Source organism: Calypte anna, unplaced genomic scaffold (genome assembly GCF_003957555.1).
Source record: "Calypte anna isolate BGI_N300 unplaced genomic scaffold, bCalAnn1_v1.p scaffold_23_arrow_ctg1, whole genome shotgun sequence".
NCBI classification, from domain to species: Eukaryota; Metazoa; Chordata; class Aves; order Apodiformes; family Trochilidae; genus Calypte; species Calypte anna.
Genome location: NW_022045500.1, coordinates 20410 through 34698, shown reverse-complemented (window position 1 = coordinate 34698; position 14289 = coordinate 20410). Strand labels below are relative to the sequence as shown.

Genomic DNA, 14289 nt, shown 5'->3' with positions numbered 1-14289 from the left:
CAAACCTTCATCCTCTACAAGTCTTCCCCTCCCCACATCTTCCCCCCCAAACCTGCATCCCCCCCAAACCTTCCCCCCCCCCAAACCTTCCCCCCCCCAACCTCCATCCTCCCCAAACCTCCATCCTCCCCAAACCTCCATCCCCCCCAAACCTCCATCCCCCTCAGATCTCCATCCCATCCAAACCTTCCCCTCCCCAAATCTTCCTCCCCATCCCTCATCCCCCTCCCCTCTCTCACCCCCTCTTCCCCCCCTTTTCCCCCCCCAGCCGGGACCCTGCTGATCGTTAAGAACTACACCGGGGATCGCCTCAACTTCGGGCTGGCTCTGGAGCGGGCCCGGGCCGAGGGTGCAGCCGTGCGGATGGCGGTGGTGGGGGACGACAGCGCCTTCACTGCCCTCAAGAAAGCGGGGCGCAGGGGGCTCTGCGGGACCGTCCTGGTCCACAAGGTCTGGGGGGGAGCACACGGGGGCCTCAGCATCTCCTCAGCACCCCACAAAACCCCCCAAAGAACCTCAGTACCTCCCCAGTGCCCCAAAGAACCTCAGCACCCCACAACCCCCCAGAGAGCTCAGCATCCCCTCAGCACCCCACAAACCCCTCAGCACCCCACATCTCCCCAAAGAACCTCAGCACCCCACATCCCCCCAGAGAACTCAGCACCCCACATCCCTCCAAAGAACCTCAGCACCCCACATCCCCCCAGAGAGCTCAGCACCCCCTCAGTGCCCCACAACACCCCAAGGACCTCAGCATCCCCTCAGCACCCCACAACCCCTCCAAAGAACCTCAGTACCCCCTCAGCACCCCACAAACCCCTCAGCACCCCACAACTCCTCCAAAGAACCTCAACACCCCCTCAGTGCCCCACAACACTCCAAGAACCTCAGCATCCCCTCAGCACCCCACAAACCCCTCAGCACCCCACATCCCCCCAAAGAACCTCAGCACCCCACAACCCCCCCAAAGACCTCAACACCTTCTCAGCACCCCACAAAACACCCCCAAAGAACCTCAGCACCCCACAACCCCCCCAAAGACCTCAGCACCCCACAACTCCCCCAAGAAACTCAGCACCCCACAACACCCCCAAAGAACCTCAGCACCCCCTCAGCATCTCACAAACCCCTCAGCACCCCCACAGCCACCCCAAAGAACCTCAGCACCCCACAATACCCCCAAAGAACCTCAGCACCCCCTCAGTGCCCCACAACACCCCAAGAACCTCAGCATCCCCTCAGCACCCCACAAACCCCTCAGCACCCCACATCCCCCCAAAGAACCTCAGCACCCCACAACTCCCCCAAGAAACTCAGCACCCCACAACACCCCCAAAGAACCTCAGCACCCCTTCAGCACCCCACAATACCCCCAAAGAACCTCAGCACCCCCTGAGTGCCCCACAACACCCCAAGAACCTCAGCATCCCCTCAGCACCCCCACAACCCCTCCAAAGAACCTCAGCACCCCACATCCCCCCAAAGACCACAGCACCCCCCTCAGCACCCCACAAACCCCTCAGCACCCCACAACTCCCCCAAAGAACCTCAGCACCCCCTGAGTGCCCCACAACACCCCAAGAACCTCAGCACCCCCTCAGCACCCCCACAACCCCTCCAAAGAACCTCAGCACCCCACATCTCCCCAAAGACCACAGCACCCCCTCAGCACCCCACAAACCCCTCAGCACCCCACAAACCCCTCAGCACCCCACAACTCCCCCAAAGAACCTTAGTACCCCCTCAGTGCCCCACAGCACCCCAAGAACCTCAGCACCCCCTGAGCACCCCGTGGATGGGGGGAGGGCCACAGGACATCACCTTTGCTGCCCCCAAGAAAATGGGGGGGCTCTGGGGGTCCATCCTGCTCCACAAGGTCGGGCAGGAGGGGGGGGTGTCCCACTGCACCCCATGAGGTTTTAGGGTGGGGGGGAAGGGGCCCAAGGGTCCTTCAGCCATGGCTGGAACCTCGGGCAGGTGGCGGGGGCCATGGCTGAGGCGGGGATGAGCTTGGAGAAGATCTACGAGAAGGTTTTGGAGGTCACCAAAGCCATGGGTGAGTACCCAGGGGGTCCTCATGAGGCTGGAGAGCCCTCCTGGGGGGGGGTGAAATCCCAAATTTCCCCCCTAATCCCATTTTCCCCAGGTTTTACCCCATTTCTCCCCACCAGGTACCTTGGGGCTCAGCCTCTCCTCCTGCAGCGTCCCGGGCTCCAAGCCCAACTTCCAGCTGGCTGAGGATGAGATGGAACTGGGCTTGGGTAAGGAGCTGCCACCCCCCCCTCTGTGTCCCTGTGTGTCCCCCCCATGTCCTTGTCCCCTCTGGAGGGGCCAGGAGGTGGTGGCATCCCTTGGTGACACTTCCCATCTCCACAGGCATCCACGGCGAGGCGGGGGTGCGCAGGATGAAGGTGAGGGGCACCCCTTTATCCACCCCCCCCCTTTACCCAGATCCTCCCCTTTTCCCAGCTCCCCAGACCCCCCCATTTTCCCCTCATTTTTGTCCCCCCCACCCCCAAGATTCTCCCAGCAGAGGAGGCAGTGGAGACCATGCTGGCACACATGACCAACCCCTCCAACGCCTCCCGCCTGGCTCTCAGCCCTGGTGAGCCCCCAAAAAGCCCCCCAACCAAACCCCCTCTATTTTTTGGGGTGGGGGGTTTGGTCTTCACTCTGCCCCCCACCCTCCAGGAGCTTCCGTGGTGTTGGTGGTGAACAACCTGGGGGGATTGTCCTGCCTGGAGTTGGGAATCGTGGCCGGAGCGGCCATCCGGAGGTTGGGTGAGTTGGAGGGGGGTTTGGGGTTGGGTTTATTTTTGGGGGGGGAGGTTTGACCCCTGAGTGAGCTCAGCTCCCCAGATGAGGGGGACAAAAGGAGAGGCTGCTTTTGCCCCCCCCTAAACAGTCCCCACAGCAGGGTCTGTCCTGGAGACACCAGAACCCAGATGGGTCCTGAAGGAGACCCCAACCCCATCCCAATGGGGCTGTGTCAGGGGGGGGTGTTTTGAGGCCAGGATTCTTTTGGGGGATTCTATAGGGGGGTTGTGTGTTTTGGGGTGTTAGTTCTCCTGGGGGAACCCCATCCCAGTGTGTCAGGGGGGGCTGTTTTAAGAATATTATTCTTTTGGGGGATTCTGCAGGGGGTGTGTGTGTTTTGGGGTGTTATTTCTCTTGGGGGAATCCCATCCCAATGTGTCAGGGGGGGCTGTTTTGAGGCCCTGATTATTTTGGGGGTTTCTACAAGAGGTGGGATGTCTCGGGGTGTTATTTCTCCTGGAGGAATCCCCCCCCCCTTCCCTTTTCCTCACCTCCAACCCCTTCCTGCCCCACAGAGAGCCGGGGGGTCCGCATCTCCCGGGCCTTGGTGGGCTCCTTCATGACAGCCCTGGAGATGGCCGGGGTGTCCCTCACCCTCCTGCTGGTGGATGAGGAGCTGGTGGGGCTGATTGGTGAGTGGGCACCCCTGGGTGGGGGGGACAGGTCCCTGGGTGACACGAGTGTCACCACAGCTCAGGGAGGTGCTGGATCCAACCTTCCTTCTCTTCCTCTTCTTCCTTCTCTTCTTCTTTTCCTTCTTTTCCTTTTCTTCCTTCTTTTCTCTTCCTCTTCCTTCTCTCCTTTTCCTTTTTCTTCCTTCTCTTCTCTTCTCTTCTCTTCTCTTCTCTTCTCTTCTCTTCTCTTCTCTTCTCTTCTCTTCTCTTCTCTTCTCTTCTCTTCTCTTCTCTTCTCTTCTCTTCTCTTCTCTTCTCTTCTCTTCTCTTCTCTTCTCTTCTCTTCTCTTCTCTTCTCTTCTCTTTTCTCTTCTCTTCTCTTCTCTTCTCTTCTCTTCTCTTCCCTTCCCTTCCCTTCCCTTCCCTTCCCTTCCCTTCCCTTCCCTTCCCTTCCCTTCCCTTCCCTTCCTTCTTTCTTTTCCATCTTTTCCTCTTCTTCCTTCTCTTCCTTCTCTTCCTTCTCTTCCTTCTCTTCCTTCTCTTCCTTCTCTTCCTTCTCTTCCTTCTTTTCTCTTTCTTCTCTTCTCTTCCTCCTCTTCCTCCCCTTCCAGATGCCCCAACCACTGCCATGGCCTGGCCCAACCTGACCCCAGCCCCAGCCACCACCCAGAGACAGGAGGTGCCAGCACCCAAAGAAGGACCAGGGGGGACCCCCCAGCACGAGGCCACCACAGGTACAAGGAACCCCCAGGAGCTGGAGTCCCCCCAGGAACTGGCTCCTTCCCGTGCCTCAGTTTCCCCAGCTGGCAGAGGATGGGGCAGGGCTGAGGTTTTGCTCTCTCCCTCTCTCCTCAGGGCCTGAGGGGGTGGTGGTGAAGAGGGTGCTGGAGAAGGTGTGCAGCACCCTGCTCAGCATGCAGGACAAGCTCAACGAGTTGGACAGAGCTGCAGGGGATGGGGACTGCGGGCACACGCACGCCCGGGCGGCCCGAGGTGGGTGACAGGGGGGGTGTCACCTCCCAGGAGTGGGGACATCCCTGGGATGGCCCTTCCTGGGGAGTGGGGAACCCCAAGACAGCCTTTCCTGGGGGACAAGGTCCCTTCTTAGGGGACAGGGTCCCCTCAGCCATCCCTGGGGGACAGGGTCCCCTCAAACTGTCACCCAAGTTGTCCCTTCCTCCTCCATCATCCCTTCCTAGGGGACAGGGTCCCCCCATACTGTCCCTTCTTAGGGGACAAGGTCCCCTCAGCCATCCCTGGGGAACAGGGTCCCCTCAAACTCTCACCCCTTTGTCCCTCCCTCCTCCATCATCCCTTCCTGGGGGACAGGGTCCCCTCAAACTGTCCCTTCCTGGGAGACTGGGTCATTCAACTGTCCCTTCCTCCTCCACCATCTCTTCCTGGGGGATTGGGTCCCCCCCATACTGTCCCTTCTTAGGGGACAGGGTCCCCCCAAACTGTCCTTTCCTGGGGTACAGGGTCCCCTCAAACTGTCACCCAGGTCCCCCCCCTGGGAGCCACAACCCCAAATGTCTCTTGTGTCCAGTGGCAGCTGCCCCAAGGTTCAGGGATGTCCCCCTGCTTGTCCCCAAGAGGGGCAGGGTGGACACTGGGGGGGTCCTGCCTGCCCCCAGGGGTAGACAGGGGTCCCCAGAACCTGTGTGCCACCCCGAGGGGTGCACCCTGTCTGATTGTCACCTCTGTCCCCACCTGCCAGCCATCCAGGACTGGATGCGTGCCCGGCCCCCGCCATCAGCTCCAGCTCACCTCCTGTCCTCCCTGGCTGACCTCCTGCTGGAGAAGATGGGGGGTTCCTCTGGGGTGGTGAGTGAGGGGGGAAGGGTGTGTGTGTGTGGGGGGGTCTCCTGTCACCTCAGGGGGGTGGTGACAGCCCCCGTGTCCCCACAGCTCTACGGGCTCTTCCTGACTGCAGCCGCACAGCCCCTGCTCACCCGCCGTGACCTCCCTGCCTGGGCTGATGCCATGGACGCTGGCATCGAAGCCATGCAACGGTGAGTGACCCCCCCGGGACCCCCAGGACCCTTTGGGGGACCCCAAATCCCCCCCCAGCACCCTCCTAACCCCCCTTTTTTTCCCCTCCCAAGGTACGGAGGAGCCGCGCCGGGAGACAGGACGATGGTGAGTGTCACATCCCGGGCTACAACAACCTCCTGGGCTACTAGCCACGGGGCTACCCAGCTGGGCAGAGCCCTGGCTCTCAGCTAGCCCCAAGGCCTGGCTCTCAGCCCCTTTTTTCCCTGCTCTCTCCCAGCTGGACTCGCTGTGGGCTGCAGCTCAGGCTCTGCATTCCCTGCGTGCCCCCGGTGCGGAGCTGCTGCCCGTGCTGAGCAAGGCTGTCCAGGTACAGGGGGGAGGGGGAGAAGCCAAAATTTTTTGGGGGAAAAAGGGTGGAAATGATGGTCTTTTTTTTTTTTTTTTGTGTCCTGACAGAGTGCAGAGGCAGCAGCAGAGGCCACCAAGGACATGGAAGCTGGGGCAGGCAGAGCAAGTTACATCAGCTCAGGGAAACTCCTGCTCCCCGACCCCGGGGCGGTGGCAGCGGCCGCGGTGCTGAGGGCTCTGCTGGAGGGGCTGCAGGGCTGAGGGGGGGGACAAGGGGGACATCTGGCACCCCAAAATAAACCTTTGTGGTCCCCCTGTAAGCTCACCTGGAGACCTGGACTGGTTTGGGGTGGGAGGGATCTGAAAAATCCTTCAGGTCCAAACTTCTGGTTGTGGGGACAGCCAGCCAGGTCCTTGGGGACAGGTCCTGGGGGGGACACCCAGCCAGGTCCTTAGGGATAAAGGTCCTGGGGGGGACACCCAGCCAGGTCCTTGGGGACAGATCCTGGGGGGGACACCCAGCCAGGTCCTAAGGGACAGATCCTGGGGGGGACACTCAGCCAGGTCCTTAGGGACAGATCCTGGGGGGGACACCCAGCCAGGTCCTTAGGGACAGATCCTGGGGGGGACACCCAGCCAGGTCCTTAGGGACAGATCCTGTGTGGGGTCACCCAGCCAGGTCCTTGGGGACAGATCCTGGGGGGGACAGCCAGACAGGTCCTTGGGGACAGATCCTGGGGGGGACACCCAGCCAGGTCCTTAGGGACAGATCCTGGTGGGGACAGCCAGCCAGGTCCTTAGGGACAGATCCTGTGTGGGGTCACCCAGCCAGGTCCTTGGGGACAGATCCTGCTGGGGACACCCAGCCAGGTCCTTAGGGACAGATCCTGCTGGGGACAGCCAGCCAGGTCCTTGGGGACAGATCCTGGGGGGGACACCCAGCCAGGTCCTTGGGGACAGCCAGGGACACTCAGCCAGGTCCTTGGGGACAGATCCTGGGGGGGACAGCCAGCCAGATCCTTAGGGACAGGTCCTGGTGGGGACACCAAGCCAGGTCTTTAGGGACAAAGGTCCTGGGGGGGGGGACAGCCAGCCAGGTCCCCAGGGAGAGGGACAAAGCTCCAGCAGGCCCTGTGACCAGTGAGGAAGGAGCCCTGGGTGCTGGCACAGGACTCACATGTCCCCAAGCACGGGGTTGGGAGGGGACACTGGCCAAGGGACAACAAAGCAGCAGGACAGGGATTGTTGTCCCTCCCCAAGCTGGGACAAAGGGCTGGGGGACAAGCAGGGGGTCTGCTGGGAGAGCTCCAGCTCTGGGAGGGTCTGCAGGGACCAGAGAGGACAACCCAGGGGACACAAAGCCCTGAGGTGGCACCAGGCCCTGCTCCCTGGGCCCCCCACTTCCTTCTGGGGATCCCCCCGCCTTGTCCCCAAGGAGAGGGGGGCAGGAGCACTGTGGAAGCCAGCAGTTTATTAAGTGTCCCATGAGCTGGTCCCGTGGTCCCTTTTGTCCCCTCTGCCCTGAGCTGAGCTGGCAGCAGGACAGGGACAATCAACCCTCTGGTGGCTTCTGACCTCACATGGCTCTGAAGATTCCAACAGTGCTCACGGACGGGTGGTTTGGCACAGACTGAGGTGTTCAGGAGTTAAAAACATGGGCTGGATCCAGCAGGAATTGAGAAGCAGAGGCCCCTGGGTGCAGGCAGCAGAGTTCTGGGTGCTGGAGGAGCCTTGGGTGCAGGCAGGGAGCCCTCTGGGTGCAGGCAGCAGAGTTTTGGGTGCTGGCAGCAGAGTTCTGGGTGCTGCAGGAGCCTCAGGTGCAGGCAGCAGAGTTTTGGGTGCAGGCAGCAGAGTTCTGGGTGCTGGAGGAGCCTTGGGTGCAGGCAGGGAGCCCTCTGGGTGCAGGCAGCAGAGTTCTGGGTGCTGGAGGAGCCTTGGGTGCAGGCAGGGAGCCCTCTGGGTTCTGGCAGCAGAGTTCTGGGTTCTGGCAGCAGAGTTCTGGGTGCTGGAGGAGCCTTGGGTGCAGGCAGGGAGCCCTCTGGGTGCTGGCAGCAGAGTTCTGGGTGCTGGCAGCAGAGTTTTGGGTGCTGGAGGAGCCTTGGGTGCAGGCAGGGAGCCCTCTGGGTTCTGGCGGCAGAGTTTTGGGTGCTGGCAGCAGAGTTCTGGGTGCTGGCAGCAGAGTTCTGGGTGCTGGCAGCCCTGGGTGTCAGTGCTCTGAGGTGAGGAGGGGCTGGGGGGGAAGTAAGGAGATAACTGGGTGAGGCTGGTGCCATCCCTGCCCTCTGGTTGTCCCCAAAGCCACCCCCTGTCCCTGCTGGTACCTGCTGAGTCTCGGGGCAGTCGCCTTCGGGGCGCTTCCAGCTGGGCCTGGCCAGGGCCCCCACCACCAGCACCCCAAAAAGGAGGATGAGGAGCCCCAGGGTGTTGGCAAAAAGAGCCTCAGGGGGCAGGAACTTGTACTGCATTGTCCCGTTTTTCCTTGGGAGGGGAGAAAACAAAGAGCCAAAAAGTTCCCTGGGTGCCCACCCCCTCTCCCAAATTTCCCTTGGGACTTGCAGCTCAAGCAGACACCCCAAGATGAGGCTTTTGGCCCCCCCAAATACTCACAAACTGAAGAAGAGCTTCTCGTTGATCCCTGAGAGGCAGGAGGCCACGGCCAGGAGGAGGATGAGGGAGCCAAAGAAGACATGGATGGGTTTGTAGAACCCTCTGAGCCAAGTGGGAGCCCAGGGCAGGAGGAAGGAGCTGAAACCAAACACCCACTGGGTGGGGGGAGAGGTGAGGGGGGCAGGGGAGAGGGGGTTTAGGGGGGGATTTGGAGGGGGGGATTTGAGCAGCACCCACCTGGCAGGAGAAGAGGAGGACGGTGAGCAAGCCCAGCCAGCTGTGCAAGGAGTAGAGGTTGGGGGTCCCTTGGGTGTTGTGGAAGGAGAAGACAGCCAGGAGCCCCAGGACTGTTAGCCCAAGGGCTACCAGAGCCAGGGAGCCATGGAGGACCTTCCAAGGGAATTTGGGACCTCTCCAGGCTGGGGGGGATCGATAAACCAGAGCAGCTGTTGGGGGGGAAAGGGGAAAAGGTGAGAGGAGGAAAGCTGGAGGTGACCCCAAAACCCCCCCTGGGGCTCACCTGCACCGTAGGTGACCACCATGCCTGTCACCATCAGGACTGGGTGCCAGTTGAAGGTTGTGGTGGTGCCATCCCAGGAGAAGCCCCCTCGCCAGTGGTGGCACCAGAGGGTGACAAAGGCCACGCAGAGGGAGCCCAAACTCCCCAGGAAAAGGGAGAAAGGGAGGAAAGGCAGAGCCAGCATGGCAGCCACGGGGGGATGGCTCCTGAGGGGGGAGGAAAAAACAATAAAAAAAAAAAAGGAAATGTCACCCTGGGGTGGTCACCTCCCTCCTGACACCCCCAGGAGGAGCTGGAGTGAAAGGGGAAGCAGAGACACCCCGAGGAGGAGGAGGAGGAAGGGGGGGGGAAGCAGCTGCCTGCCCTGTGGGGAAGTAAAGGGTGAAAGCAGCACCCAAAGGGGGGGTGGGAGGGTGGGGGGTGGCCCAGGTGCCTCTTATAACCTTGACCCCCCCCTCCCTTGTCCCTAAAGACCCCCTGAGCTGAGCCCCCTCCTCACACATACACCCCAAACCTGCACCCCAGCTCCCTGCAGCCCCCCCACCCCAAAACTTCCCCCCCACCCCTCCCACAGCACCCTGTGCCTCCCCAGCTGCACCCACAGCCCCAGCTCAGCACAGCTGGGTGCACACAACCCCCCCTGAACCCCAAAACCCACAGCCTGGCAGCTCCCAACCTCCCCACTTCCCCCTGCCCACTCGGGGACAACCCTCACCCTGCTGGGGTTTGGGGGGGACACACAGAGCACCCCCCAACCCTCACCCTGCTGGGGTTTGGGGGGGACACACAGAGCACCCCCCAACCCTCACCCTGCTGGGATCTGGGGGGGACACACAGAGCACCCCCCAACCCTCACCCTGCTGGGATCTGGGGGGGACACACAGAGCACCCCCCAACCCTCACCCTGCTGGGATCTGGGGGGGACACACAGAGCACCCCCCAACCCTCACCCTGCTGGGATCTGGGGGGGACACACAGAGCACCCCCCAACCCTCACCCTGCTGGGATCTGGGGGGGACACAGAGCACCCCCCAACCCTCACCCTGCTGGGGTTTGGGGGACACACACAGAGTACCCCCCAACCCTGACCCTGCTGGGATCTGGGGGGGACACAGAGCACCCCCCAACCCTCACCCTGCTGGGATTTGGGGGGGCAGGAGGGGGACAGGAGGGGGTCTGGCCCCCCCCCATTTCCTTCATGCTTTGCATCTGCCTCCAGGAATAGGTATTGAAATGTCCTCTGAGCACGGGGGTGGGGACAGCCCTGTCCCCAGGGACTGCTCACATGTCACTCACCCACTCACCCCCTTCCCAAGGCCTCATCAGCACCTCCCCTGGGGATGGGGGACCTGGCCCCACAGCTCACCCCACAACCAGACCCCTGGGGACACGGGGATTGTCCCTACAGCCCCCCAACAGCCTGGACCCCAGGGTTGTCCTGGGCTTGGTCCCACAACCTGGACCCCAAGGGTGTCCTGGGACTGGGGACGTGGGACCTGGCCCCATAGATCACCCCAATAACCAGGGGACACAGGGCTTGGCCCCACAGCCCCCCAACAGCCTGGACCCCAGGGGACTCAGGGCTTGGCCCCACAACTTGGACACTACAGCTCCCCCCACAATCAGAACCCTGGGGACATGAGGTTTGGCCCCACAACTTGGACCCCAAGGTTCTCCTGGGTTTGGGGACAGGGGTCCTGGCTCCATAGATCACCCCACAAACCCCAGCGTGGTCCTGGGTCTGGGGACACGGGGCTTGGTCCCACAACTTGGACCCCAAGGTTCTCGTGGGTCCGGGGACACAGGACTTGGCCCCATAGCTCACCCCACAAACCAGGACCCCGGGGACACGGGGCTTGGCCCCACGGCCTGGACCCCAAGGTTCTCCTGGGTCTGGGGACAGGGGACCTGGTCCCACAGCCCCCCAGCAGCCTGGACCCCAGGGTTGTCCTGGGTCTGGGGACACAGGGCTTGGCCCCACAGATCACCCCACAAACCAGGCCCCTGGGGACACGGGACCTGGTCCCACAGCCCCCCAACAGCCTGGACCCCAGGACTCTCCAGGCCCCTGGGGACTCGGGGCTTGGCCTCACAGCTCCGCTGGGCCTGGGGCTATGGGGCCAGGACCCCACGGCTGTCGCCTGTCCCCACGGCTCCCCTACATCCACTGCCACGGAGTCCCACGGCTCCTCCGGCCCCTCGGCTCCTCCCGGGCCCTGTGACGCGGGGTTGGGCCCAGTCCCGGGCCGTACCTCAGCCCCTCCGCCCCCTCCTCCATCTTGGCTGGCGCCGCTCTGCCCGCTCGTCTCGTTGGTACCGCCGGCTTCAAGGAGCCTGAGACCAGCGAGTTTAAGGGCCAGAGCGGCTCCTCCAGCTCCTCCCCCCCTTCCGCTTCCGGCTCCGCCTCGGTGGCCGCGGCCGTTGCCGTGGAGACGGAAGATGGCGGCCGCAGGTCAGCGCCGGGTGCGGAGAGAGGAGGGAGGGAGGAGGAGGAGGGGGATGAAGCGGGGACCACCGACACCCCCAGCCCCGGGAAGAGGGGAGAGAGGCGGGGGAGAACCCCTGGGAACGGGGGGCGGCTGCTGGGGGATGGAAAAGGGGGGACGTGGGGATACGGGAGGGGACCCTGATGGCCGTGTGAGGGGGGGTGGGGATCTGCCTCCCTTTCCCCTCCCTCAGCCAGCCCTGGGAAGGCCTCAGCACAGCTCTCTCCTGCCAGGACACGGGGCACCCCTCCTGTTCCCAGCCCCCCTCCTTCTCCTGGACTCCCCATCCCTCCCAGCACCGCGTTTACCTCCCTCTGGTCACCTCCTTCCTTCCCTGCGCTCTCCCCTCTCCCCTGAAGCGATCGGGGAGGACTTTCCCTTCTTGTTTGCCCCCAGACGGCTCCTTCCCTCTTTCCTCCTCCTCTCTCTGAGCAGCTCCGAGGTCCTGGGGTGGAGCAGAGGAGACCCAAAGGCCCCACACAGCTTGTCCCAACTTGTCCCCAGAGCGTGGCCTGCTCAGCACAGCCTGAGGCACCCTCAGGGCTTTGTCCAGATGCTTCCTGGGACTCCCACGTCTCCCTCGTCCTGAAATTCCTTCACATCCATTTCCTGGGAAGCAGAAAACCCCCCCCCTGAGCCCAGCTGGGTCTGGCAGGAGCTGCTGCTTTGCCCTGTTGGGATTTTCCAGGCAGAGGGAGAGGTTTTGGGGGGGTCCCACTCACCCCAACCTCCCCTTCTTCCCCTCCAGGTCCCCTTGGGTGGGAGCAGCAAGGCTGAACCCTTCCAAGTTCCCCCCCCCTCCTTCTCCATGAGCTGCTTTGGCTCTTGGGAATGCTGGAGCTGAGACTTCTTCCAAGCTTTGGAGCAGGAAGATGCTGCAAACCAGCAACTACAGCTTGGTGCTCTTCCTCCAGTTCCTCCTCCTCTTCTACGACCTCTTTGTCAACTCCTTCTCCGAGCTCCTCTGCAACGCTCCCGCCGTCCAGCTCGTCCTCTTCGTGTGAGCACCCAAGGGGAGAGATGGGGAGGTTCCTGGAGGGGGGGAAAAAGGGTCTGGGGTCTTATTTCTCCCCCCTTCCCCTCCTCCTGCAGCATCCAGGACATTGCCATCCTCTTCAACGTCATCATCATCTTCCTCATGTTCTTCAACACCTTCGTTTTCCAAGCTGGGTTGGTCAACCTCCTCTTCAACAAGTTCAAAGGAACCATCCTGCTCTCTGCTGCTTATTTGGCCCTCAGCATCTCCTTCCACGTCTGGATCATGGTGAGAAGGGACAATCTGCTGGGGGGGGGGGAAAAAAACCCCCCAAAACCTTCCCCCATCCCAACCCCTTCCCCTGAGGGGAAAATCTCTGTTCCCAGCTCCCTGCTGGCACCACACCCCCCCACCCCGGGATAATCCTCCCTGACAGCAGCTCCTGCTTGACCTGGGATTAATCCCCAGTAAACACCAGTGCTCCCAGTCAGGGGCAGAGAGAGGAGGGAGGAGGGGAAGCCCCCTCCCCGCTGCCAAAGCTTTTTTGGGGGTTCTGCCTCTTCCCATCCACCACCTCCCCTTCTCTCCCAACAAAGAGGACCCCACACACCCTGCCCACCCCTCCAGCTTCTCCCTGAGGGTCTCCCCACACCCCACTGCCCCCGGGGGGGGGGTTCCAGGCTGGATTTGGGGGTGTCAGGGTGAGGAGGGGGGTGACTCAGGTGCTGCCCACACCACCCCAACAGGGATGCCGAGGGATTTGCAGGGATCTGGAGTCTGAAGCCAGAATAGATCTGGGCTCACTGCCTAAATCCCTTGAGCTGCTTAACCTTTGGGCAGAGGGGGGGCCCTGACCCCTCTCCCACCCCCTCAATCCCCCCCCCTGTCTCTCTGTGCCCCTCAGAACCTGCGCTGGAGGGATCCCAACCGCTTCATCTGGACCGAAGGGCTCCAGATCCTCTTCGTTTTCCAGCGCCTGGGTGAGGGACTCAACACCCCCAAAGAGAGGGGGTCCTCCTCCTTTTTCTGGGGGGGGGGAACCCCTCCTCTTTAACCCCCCCTCTCTGTCCCTCCCCTCAGTGGCCACGCTCTACTGCTACTTCTACAAGAGGACAGCAGTTCACCTGGGGGATCCCCTCTTCTACCAGGATTCCCTCTGGCTCCGCAAGGAATTCGCTCAGTTCCGGGGCTGAGTGCCCCCCCAGAGGAGCAGAACCCCCAAACCCCGACCCCCCCTCAGCTCCTCACTCTCCCTCTGCACCTCAGGGGCTCCGGCAGGGATAAGTTTTTCCCTCGTGCCACCTTCTTCTCCGTCACCATCTTTATTTTTTGGGACCAAACTCTTCAACCAGGAGCTTGCAGAGCACCCCAGGAACACCACAGCCCTCGGTGGGACTTGAGGATTTCTTTGGAAACGGGAAAAAAAAAAATATAATAAATTAGCTACGTTTTCCAGAGCCTCCGTGCACCTTCCATCCTCACCCCCATGGCTCTTCCCATCCTTCCAACCACCCTCCTGCCAGCTCAGCAGCCGCAGTTCAGGCTCTTCCCAGCGGGGGACGCTCGGTTGAACGCCGAACCGGGGCTGGGGACAACGGGGAGGGGCTGGGGACAACGGGGAGGGGCTGGGGACAACGGGGAAGGGCTGGGGACAACGGGGAAGGGCTGGGGACAACCGGGAGGAGCGGGGGACAACGGGGAGGGGCTGGGGACAACCGGGAGGGGCTGGGGACAACCGGGAGGGGCTGGGGACAACGGGGAAGGGCTGGGGACAACGGGGAGGGGCTGGGGACAACCGGGAGGGGCTGGGGACAACGGGGAAGGGCTGGGGACAACCGGGAGGAGCGGGGGACAACGGGGAGGGGCTGGGGACAACCGGGAGGGGCTGGGGACAACCGGGAGGGGCTGGGGACAACGGGGAAGGGC

The 14289-nt window shown here is 62.5% G+C and overlaps 4 protein-coding genes across 8 annotated transcripts in view; 2 read left to right on the top strand and 2 right to left on the bottom strand.

The window, feature by feature from the left end:
• The window catches only part of DDB1 (damage specific DNA binding protein 1), a 12276-nt gene extending 11794 nt beyond the window's left edge, over positions 1-482 (bottom strand). The window contains exon 1 of the mRNA XM_030468716.1: positions 300-482. Within this exon, the coding sequence (XP_030324576.1) occupies positions 300-482 (183 nt within the window). The remainder of the gene's footprint in view (positions 1-299) is intronic.
• A 1388-nt stretch (positions 483-1870) lies between these two features.
• TKFC (triokinase and FMN cyclase) lies at positions 1871-6099 on the top strand. Its single transcript, XM_030468708.1, has 14 exons — positions 1871-1876; positions 1978-2056; positions 2172-2261; positions 2377-2411; positions 2521-2605; positions 2692-2781; positions 3333-3449; positions 4043-4165; positions 4287-4424; positions 5149-5255; positions 5340-5443; positions 5537-5570; positions 5704-5793; positions 5883-6099. Exons 2-14 carry the CDS (start codon positions 1990-1992, stop codon positions 6033-6035), a joined length of 1233 nt encoding a protein of 410 aa, XP_030324568.1. The 5' UTR covers positions 1871-1876; positions 1978-1989; the 3' UTR covers positions 6036-6099.
• A 1554-nt stretch (positions 6100-7653) lies between these two features.
• On the bottom strand, positions 7654-11220 carry LOC103534476 (cytochrome b ascorbate-dependent protein 3). Of its 5 annotated transcripts, XR_003988902.1 has the most exons (8): positions 11154-11220; positions 8902-9107; positions 8619-8827; positions 8382-8536; positions 8096-8252; positions 7969-8004; positions 7742-7783; positions 7670-7701 (listed from the first exon to the last, which is right to left on the bottom strand). XR_003988902.1 is itself a non-coding variant. In XM_030468711.1 (7 exons), the coding sequence occupies exons 1-6, from the start codon at positions 11177-11179 to the stop codon at positions 7981-7983; spliced, it is 777 nt and encodes a 258-aa protein (XP_030324571.1). In that variant the 5' UTR covers positions 11180-11220; the 3' UTR covers positions 7654-7783; positions 7948-7980. The 5 variants fall into 5 exon arrangements, 3 of the variants coding, with proteins under 3 accessions (XP_030324571.1, XP_030324572.1, XP_030324570.1); XR_003988901.1 differs by having other exon boundaries at positions 7654-7757; positions 7922-8004; XM_030468711.1 differs by having other exon boundaries at positions 7654-7783; positions 7948-8004.
• Positions 11221-11277: 57 nt separating this feature from the next.
• Positions 11278-13831, top strand: TMEM138 (transmembrane protein 138). Its single transcript, XM_030468713.1, has 5 exons — positions 11278-11353; positions 12136-12387; positions 12480-12651; positions 13268-13343; positions 13444-13831. The coding sequence occupies exons 2-5, from the start codon at positions 12260-12262 to the stop codon at positions 13554-13556; spliced, it is 489 nt and encodes a 162-aa protein (XP_030324573.1). The 5' UTR covers positions 11278-11353; positions 12136-12259; the 3' UTR covers positions 13557-13831.
• The last annotated feature ends 458 nt before the right edge of the window (positions 13832-14289 follow it).